At 56.5% G+C, this 8,773-nt stretch overlaps 2 protein-coding genes across 3 annotated transcripts in view; both read right to left on the bottom strand.

Moving 5' to 3' along the window:
* ATP6V1B1 (ATPase, H+ transporting, lysosomal 56/58kDa, V1 subunit B1) overlaps positions 1-4,380 on the bottom strand; it is a 28,564-nt gene extending 24,184 nt beyond the window's left edge. For both annotated transcript variants that reach the window (XM_011945214.1, XM_011945213.1), the window contains exon 1: positions 4,181-4,380. In XM_011945214.1, the coding sequence (XP_011800604.1) occupies positions 4,181-4,298 (118 nt within the window). In that variant the 5' untranslated portion in view covers positions 4,299-4,380. The remainder of the gene's footprint in view (positions 1-4,180) is intronic.
* Positions 4,381-6,768: 2,388 nt separating this feature from the next.
* VAX2 (ventral anterior homeobox 2) overlaps positions 6,769-8,773 on the bottom strand; it is a 33,908-nt gene continuing 31,903 nt past the window's right edge. The window contains exon 3 of the mRNA XM_011945215.1: positions 6,769-7,446. Coding sequence (XP_011800605.1) covers positions 7,009-7,446 — 438 coding nt within the window. The 3' untranslated portion in view covers positions 6,769-7,008. The remainder of the gene's footprint in view (positions 7,447-8,773) is intronic.

An 8,773-nucleotide genomic window follows, 5' to 3' on the forward strand; every position in this document is an offset into this window, starting at 1 on the left:
GGGGGGGTGTGGGAGGGGATGGGGCCCAAGGACCAGAAAAGTCCAGGGAATCATTTCTAATTCCACTGCCTCCGGAGACAAGTCTTTCAACTTCCGCCCTTCTTTCACAGCTGCTCCCCCACTTCACAGCCCCTGTCATGTAGAATCCCCATTAACCCTGACATCCAGCAGCTCCACCTGGGAGTGGGGGCAGCAGCAGAGTGGTGATGGGGGACAGAGGATTAGGGGATCCACACAGGCCTTCCCTCTGGAGGAGGGGCTGGGCTGGAAGAGGCCTAGAGGCAGCTGCAAAGTACTTGCTGCAGGCCCTCTGGGAGTCAGATGCCTTCCCTGGCCAGGCCACTCGGGTGATCAGGGTGAGATATCAAAGCTCAACATCTTAGCACATCAGCCTCAGCTGTGAGTTGCCTTCCTGGGCTTCTTGCAGCTTCCAGGCCTGGCTCTGCGTGAACACATTGCTTCATAGCCTGGACCCTTCATTGCAGATAATCCACTTAGGCGGCTGTTTCTGTTCAGCACTGGACTATGCACATCCTTCAAGGCCTTGCCCTTGACTGACTACTGCAGCCCACTGGGTCCTCTCCCCACTGCTGCCCCACAGTATTATAGACAGGGACCCTAGAGGGATGATGTCTCTCCCGTCAGGTGTCTTAGAGCCCCTCCGCTGTTAGGCCAGCCTGATCTTTTCTTCTAGGCTGTTTGGTTTGGACACAGCCAAAATGGGGGCTGAGCAACAGAGGTGTCCTTGACTGCAAGCCGGTCCTTTTGTTTGTATACTGCAGCCTCCACCTCCATGTGTCCCTTGCATGGAGTGGCAAAACGAGGCCCAGAAAGTGGGCTAGTTTCTCATAGGACGCGCCACATTTCAGGACGGTATCCTGCAGCGCTCAGCGATTATGGCCACTCTGCAACCCTGGGATGTTCCCCCGGACCCTGGAGAAGGAAGCGGGTGCATTGCCGCAGGCAGAGGGCTGGATCAGAAGATTCGAGGGGTGCTCCTTCCATGGGCCTTCCAGAGACTTTGCCGACACTCCCTCCAGCTGCCCGGCCCACCCCCTCTCCATTGTCCTAGCTGACACTTTGGGTTGTGCTCCGGACTTCTGGCTGGTGGAGCGCCTCCCTGCCCCCACCTCCCTACCGCCTTTTCTGTCAAAGGCTCAGCGGGGCTCCTGCGCGGCCCACTAATTAGCGCTGGCCCAGCCACACCTGCAGCGTCCTGGGAGAGGGCTGAGACAGGCGCCCATGCGTGAGGCCAGGGTGGGGGCAAGCCCAGGGCAGCAGGTCCCGCACCTCCTCCCCGATCCCGCTGGAGGAATTAGCGGAGGGAGGTCAGGGGCTGGAAGCGGAGGGCTCTTCAGTCCAAGACCCTGCTTGTTGGGACTCTCTCCGTGTAACTCCTTCCCCTTCCAGTTGAGGAAACCGAGGAGGGGAAGCAAAGCCAGTGGTTTGGCACTCAAGCTCCTGGGGGATCTGCGGGGATCTGACCTGGCTTCATCCCTCCAACCAGGCTGCCAGCTTGTCCTTCCTGACCTTTGCTCCTGCTGGGCACCTCCACCTGCCAAGCCCAACATCTTCTGCCCAAACAGATGAAGCTCCAGGATACCTCCTCCCCTGCTGGGAGCCAAGGCCCTTGGGGAACAATTCTAGCTCCTCCACCCTTTCTGGTATCTCCTCCTTTCTGGCCAGTCCTCTCTCAGCCACTGCAGTGAAATCACCCTTAAAGTCTCAGGCCTCTTTAGGCCACCTCCCCGGGGAAGGGAATGCCTCTTAAGTCACCTGGACTCATCTCCACCCGTGGCCGTGGCCGAGCGAGCCCTGGGGCCTCCTTGCCCTTAGCTCCCCGCTCCCCAGCTTTTCTCCCAGAGTTCTCCTGTCTGGGAGTGCTTACAGACCCAGGGTAGGAGGCCAGGCTGGGGAGGAGACAGGTGGAGAGGGATAGAGCAACCCTGCCTCCAGTGTACTGAGGGTGCAGCCCTACATTTTCAAACCCTTGCCAGCCCTGCACCTGTCCACAGGCCTCAGGGAGAACCCCACCCCCACCCCTCCCACCCTCAGAGCCTGAGGAGGAAGCGAGTGGGGTGGGGAAGGGATTGGGAGACACTGCGGATGAAGGGACACACCGAGGAACCTGAGCATGCCCCTGGGGGTGGGAGGGCATCTGGGCTGGGCTGAGGCTGGTCCCGTGCATCCTGTGGAGACACTTGATAGGCAGCAAAAGTAAAGGTGCTAGGAGGGAGCAGAGCCTAGAGGGGCTCCCCTGCACTGACCTTTGCTCTGGGTCCCTGTTGGGTTGTTGGGTGTGAACACATTTTCCTGGGTGGAGGCCATATACAGCCAGCATCGAGGGAGGCATGCAAACGTGGGGTGGCGGGGGGGTCAGTGCCACCCCTGGGTTCCAGCCTGGGTCAGAACCTCCAGGGAATGTTGACTATAAATAAGGGGCTGGGTGGGAAGGAGCTGACAGGAGGTGGTTCCAGGTTTGAGCCATCCTGCCCAGAGGAGTGTGGGGTTAGATGTTATCTATAGGGTCCCTGGGCATCAGGAGGTGGGAGCACATTCCAGGAAGAAGGAAAGCAGAGCATGAAGGTGCAGATCACACACCACACTCAGCACCCAGCGGCTCCCCAGTGCCCACAGGGAGGAGGGATGGCCTGCAGGGAGTGGGGCTCATCACAACAGACTGGCAAGAGTCACACATCCTAGCTTAGGGTTCCAGGCCTGGGCTCTGGACCCAAGAGGGTCCAGTCACTGCATATTTTTGGGCCTAGGTGACCCTAACTTCGGTCTAGGGAGAATCTGGACCTCCTATCCTGCCCCAACCTCCATGGGGCAGGGCCTACAGGCCTTCCTTGAGAAATCTGACCCACCCCATTCTCACCATTTCTTCTTAGCTGGAATGTGCTCCACCCTCAGCACCTGCCTCAGGCCTCAGGAGGTGCCCCACACCCCAGGGCTCTCCTCCCATGCGCCCCTGGGCCCCTTTGCTCTGATTTCACCCCTCAGCTACCCTCTGAGTTCAGGTCACCTCCTCTCCTGGCCTGGATAGTAACAGAGGAACAGAGGGAGGTGGGGTGGCTATGTCAGGCTCACTTCCCCTCACATCACACTCCCTGTTAGGAGCCTCTGGCTCTGCATAGCTGTGGCGGCCACGCTGGTTTACTCCAGTGAGCCTCTGGCTCTGCATAGCTGTGGCGGGCCACGCTGGTTTACTCCAGTGAGCAGGGCGGCCTGAGAATTCACCAAGCCAGGGAGAGTGACCTTGGACAAGGAGATGCAGGGGTTCCCTTTGATCCTCTGGACCTTGCCCCAGACATCTGGGCCACCCTTGCAGGACAGGCACAGGAGCCACACATAAGGCCTCCCCTCTGAAATTGACAAGGGTACATCCCAGCACCTGTGGACACTTCCATGCCTCAAACCTGGATACTCGTTCTTATCCCAGCTGTACACACTCTCACCATACTCAGGTATATGACCCTGCTGGAACACACACACACGTGCTCTCTCCGTAAGCGCACATGCACACACGTACATCACACCTAAGTGCACACACACACACCTTTGCCCTGAGTGCATAAGCATGCTGCACACATTTCCTTACCCCAAGTGAAGGTGGGAGTATCCCCTAGATACATGCTCCTACCTACTTATGCACACAGGCACCTCCCCAGTCGGGAGCAGAACACGACATGCACCCATTGATGTGACGCACACAAGGCACCTATTTCCTCAGGCTGAGAGTGCTGACACTCTACACTGCCACACACACCACTCCAAGTACACTTAATCACACCCCGCCTCACGCTGAGTGCTAGGGTGCACACTCCTCACACAGGCACGTTTACACAAAAGCAGGTGCACAGCACACCCCACTCTCAGGGGCAACTGGAAGCTGTCTCTGGACTTGGGGTGTTATGGCAGGATTGGGCTGATGACAGCTATTCCCCAGCCCTGTCTTCTGGGGTAGGCTGGGCTGGGGACCTGCAACCCCTCACCTGCAGAGGTGGCCCCTGGTTCAGGTGGCCCCACCGTGTCACTCTGCGGGACAGAGAGCCCTCCAAGTCTCCCCAGGTCTTGGGTCCTCCTCCTTTTCTGAGGCAAGAAGCAGAGCCAGGGAATCTGGCAGCCCACCCCAGCTCCCCACCCTGTCCTCACCCACCACGGTGGAGGGGCTACTCACTGACACGGGGGTGGGTGATGTAGTTTCGGGTGACCACCTGCATGTGCTCTCGGACTGCGCCTAGGTTGCAGTCACTGCCAGGGAGCCCTCCAGGCCTGCTGTCTATCTCCATGGCCATGGTGCGGTGCCCGGCTGGGAGCCCAGTGCCTGAGCCTGCTGCTGGTGGCAGCTCTGAGACCTCAGGTCCAGCTGGAGCTGGAGAAAGCCGCTCAGCCTTCCCCTGCGGCCACCCCTCCCTTCTCCCCTCTCCTCCCTCTCTTCCTCCTCTAGGTTGACAGTAAACAAGGAAGCCTCAGGCTCTGGCTCCCAAGCTTTCCCCACACTGAGTTGTGCAGGTCTGGGAGGGGCCCCCGTCACCTGGGAGCTGCAGGATGTGGAGGGAGAAGGGCAGAGGGGAGGGCTGGCTTTTTCCTGCTTCTGTGCTAGGTGGTCCCTCCCCGCCAACCCCAAACTGTGTGAATTCAATTCCTCCCCCGGACCTTCAGGTGCTGTCAACATTCCCACACTCGTCCCTCAGCACAGCTCTTTCTGGTCTCTCCACACCCAACTTCTGGCAGGCTGCCCTCTCTTCACTGTTCTCGCAACCTGACCTCACCCTGCACTCCTTGCCCTGACTATACCTGGATACTTCTTCCCCCCCACAATTCCATCGTCATCTTTTTGAACATCTGTAGAGAATTATTTCCTGGGCAGCCTCAGTGCTGCCTCCTGCATGAAGCCTTCTCTGGATCCTCTAGCAGCCAAGATTTGCTAAACATCTAGCCTCTTTCCTAAGTCATGCCCTTTAGGAGAGGCCTCTCTTGTCCCTGCTGCTGGGCTGTGAGCCCCCAAAAGCCGAGCCTGTGTCTCCACCCACAGACCTGGGTCTCCTGAAGCCTGTCTGTCTCATATTATTGAGAGATCTTGAGAACGAGGGCTGGTCTCTCTCCATCTGATCGTAGAACCAGGTCTCATCTTCTCACATTCACCTCCAGAGTTCCATACAGCAGGCTTGCCCTGACCTTTCCAGTCCAGGTCAGAAAGTAAAATAGAGGTCCCTGTACTGTATAACTAAATACCTGGAGTTATAAATCAAGCTATGTGCACAGCCTGGCCTGGGTTCCACCCAAGACCTTGCCGCTGCTTCCCAAGAACTCTCTTTGTGTCATGAAACTAAGAGTTGTGCTTTCTCCTGGTGAGTGGAGTGTGGTACAGGTCCACTGGGCAAGGCAGGGTGGACCCTGGGTGGTAGCTGGACCTGCCCAACCCAAGGTCTTCCGATCACCCCCATGCCTCATTCTAGACTCAGGATTTCTGCATTTCTAAGCTCCTCCCCAAACCATACCACTGAGCAGAGGGAAGGGCGGAAGTATGTTTGTCTAGGGATCACTGTCCCCAAGCACCCACTCCAGGTGACTCAGGACAGCCAATTTGAAACCAAAGCAGTAGCTACTATGTTTCTCAGAGCAGACTGGAGGAAACTGTGCTCGTTATTTCTGTTCACAGAGTCAAAATCTGACCCCGCATCCTCCCGCCTGAGGACCCATTTCAGGTCTCTGGTTCCTGTCTCGTAATGCCCATCCTTTCAAAGAACTGTCCCGTGGAGGGCAGGGGTGGGTGTGACCACCAAGGAGCAGCACGAGGAAGATCTTCGTGGTGATGGAACAGGTCTGCATCTGGATTGCAGTGGTGAGTCCATGAATCTATAAAATGACATGGCACTATGCACACACATGGTACCAATGTCAATTTCCTGGTTTTGATATTGTACTATAGTTAGGGAAGATGAAGCTTATATGTCTCATACTATTGAGTTCCTGCCAATGGAGGGAACTTCTCTGTCCTATCTCTGCAGCTTCCTGTAAATCTACAATTACTACAAAATAAAAAGTTAAATAAAAGAGTCTTGAGCAAGACTCTTTTATTTAACTTTTAAAAATTTTATATTGTTTGAGCAATATAAAATATATACATTATATATATATATTTTGAGACAGAGTCTCCCTCTGTTGTCAGGCTGGAGTGCAGAGGCATGATTTCAGCTCACTGCAGCCTCTGCCTCCTGGGTTCAAGCGATTCTCCTGCCTCACCCTCTTGAGTGGCTGAGATTACAGGTGCCTGCCACCACGCCCAGCTAGTTTTTGCATGTTTCGTGGAGATGGGGTTTCACTGTGTTGGCCAGGCTGTGTATATATATATTCTAAAGGGTTTCATGTTGCAGTCTGTTATGGGTAGGCCCACTCTGAACACCTGGACTCTTGCTTGCGTTTACCTTTGATGCCCTCTCTCCCTCTCTCTCGACCTGGTCTCACCTTTCATCATTCACCCTCTTCAACGTGACAATGTTTCCCTCTCTCAAGTATTTTTTATGTTTGAAAGAGAGTTTGTAAAGGGCAACATTTAACCAAAGAATTCATGTTGGTGCCATGGGCCTCTATCGAGTGGGAATCAGGTGCCTGCTGACCCACACATGTGAGTCCCCTGACCCCCAGAATCCCAGTTTCTGCCTCCTCCCATCTGAGGTCCCTCTGACTCTAAGCCCATTTTCCCGTCCAGTGACAAGAGGGATAGAAGGGATTGAGGGGTAAGGAGTTGTGCTGTGGGTGCTGTTTCCCTTCTTGTCATTGTTTTCCTTTTATTTCAGTGAGAGACACACACACGCACACCACTCACACACACAAGCTGCGGGACCAAGGCCATTTGGTCTTGAGTCTCTGAGCTGGGGGGCAGGTGGGGAGGAGTGTGTGGCTGCTGCCCCTCCTCTCCGGGGCCTGCTCAGTGCAGTCCGCTGGGGCACAGGAGGCTGGGAAGGTGCTGTGCTCAGGACTCAGTGTCACAGGGTAGGAGCCTTAAGTGTTAGCTTTCTTGCCGCTGCCGGCGCTGCCCACTTTGCGTTCTAGCCAGCTGTATGGCTCGAAGGCCGAGGAACCCAGTTCGTAGCCGGCAGGCAGGTCCAGCAGTGGGGCCGAGGAAAAGCAGACAGCTGGCAGAGGGGGCGGCAGCGGGGGGGAAGCCGAGGCCGAGGGCAGCGGGTTGAGGCGTGGGGAGGAGTTCCTGGGGTGACCTAAGGAGGTGCCCCTGTGGCTGGCTGGTAGGCCTGGCAGGCTAGGGGTCAGCGCCAGGAGGCTGGGGGCCCTGGGTACAGAGAGCAGCCGGCCTTGCTCCAGCAGCCGCAGAATGTTGGAGGTGGCAAAGGCCTCGGAGGCTGAGGAGGACGCCCGCTTCTCCAGGTCTCTGCTCTGGTCTTTCTTCTGCTTGGTGCGGCGGTTCTGGAACCAGACCTTCACCTTGGGGTGGGGGAGGGGTTGTCAAGGAGGGAAATGGGACAGGCGAAGCAAAGTGGGGACAGGAGGGAGGAGGAGAGGAGAGGAAGGGCATGGGTGGGGCAGGTGGTGGATGGGGTGGGGCAGGGTGTGAGGGTGGAGCAGGAGGGAAAGAAGAGCAGATTGTTGTTAGGGTCTCCCCACAACCAGCCTGCTCTAGACCAACTGATTAGGGACTCTGGTCCCCCAAATTATGGAGGCCCCTCTACTGCTAAACTGACTCTGGCCTAGGACGGAGGAATGGATTGACAGACAGAGGATGGAGTTTGGGGGTACAACTGATGTTCTCCTCTTGGCCCACATGCCCTTGGCTCAAAGTCCAGTTCATGGCCTCAGCCACCATTTATGTGCTGGTAATTCCAACTCTACCTCAGGCCCAGGAGTCTGAACTGAGATCCAGGCCACGTATCCACCTGCCTGCTAGACATCTCCCCATGGATATCTGAAAAAACACCCCACACCCCACATGTGCAGCTCTGTCCTCCAAACAGAGGCTTCCCATGTTCCCTCTTCCATCATGGCCGCCTCCACTCACCTATGCAGGAGCCCCTCTCCCCGCTCCCTAGAGCAGACCCTCCTCTCTTCCTTTGTTCTCTCTGACCTGGGCCATGGCACTGTCTCTATGGCAGCACCTCTTGACCCTGGCTGCCCGTGAGAACCTGGGGAGCTTTAAGACCCTAGTTCACTTCTCACCTTGGACCAATAAACTCAGCACGGGGGAGCCTGGAACCCAGACTCTACTAGTTTTTAAAGCTCACCAGGTGGTTCCAAGGTGAAGAAACCGGTGTTTTAAAGGTGTCTCTGCCCCAGGTCTAAACTGTAACACCTAGAGGGCTTGGGGCAAGAGAAAAAATGGAAGCCTCTGGCTCATGGCCCACCCTGGCTCTGACCCACATGTGTGTGGCTGCCCCAGCCTGTTGCCACTCTGCAAATAACCCCGCATTGGCTGCTTCTTGGGCCTGGAGTGCTGAATAATGTCTGTGGTCTGCCCTTGGGAGGACTGACCCTGGAGAGGCCCAGACGGGTGCTGGATGTGGGCTCAGGGCCATTTGGCAGGGAATTCTGAAACTGGACATTTTGGTGGCAGGGATGGGTGGTCTCGAAGGTGGGCACAGGCTTCTGGCAGCCTAGACCCCTTGGCTTTGCAGAGTCCTTATCACGTCGGGGGGGCCATGTCCAGAGGAGGGGCCAGATTCCTGTCTGAGGACGGTGAGGTCTCTGCCTCCATGCTGGCTGCTGCTGCCTTTGGAGGGAGCTCTTTCTTTCTTTTTCTTTTTTTTTTTTTTTTTTT

This window comes from Colobus angolensis, unplaced genomic scaffold (genome assembly GCF_000951035.1).
Source record: "Colobus angolensis palliatus isolate OR3802 unplaced genomic scaffold, Cang.pa_1.0 Scaffold24, whole genome shotgun sequence".
Lineage (NCBI taxonomy): Eukaryota > Metazoa > Chordata > Mammalia > Primates > Cercopithecidae > Colobus > Colobus angolensis.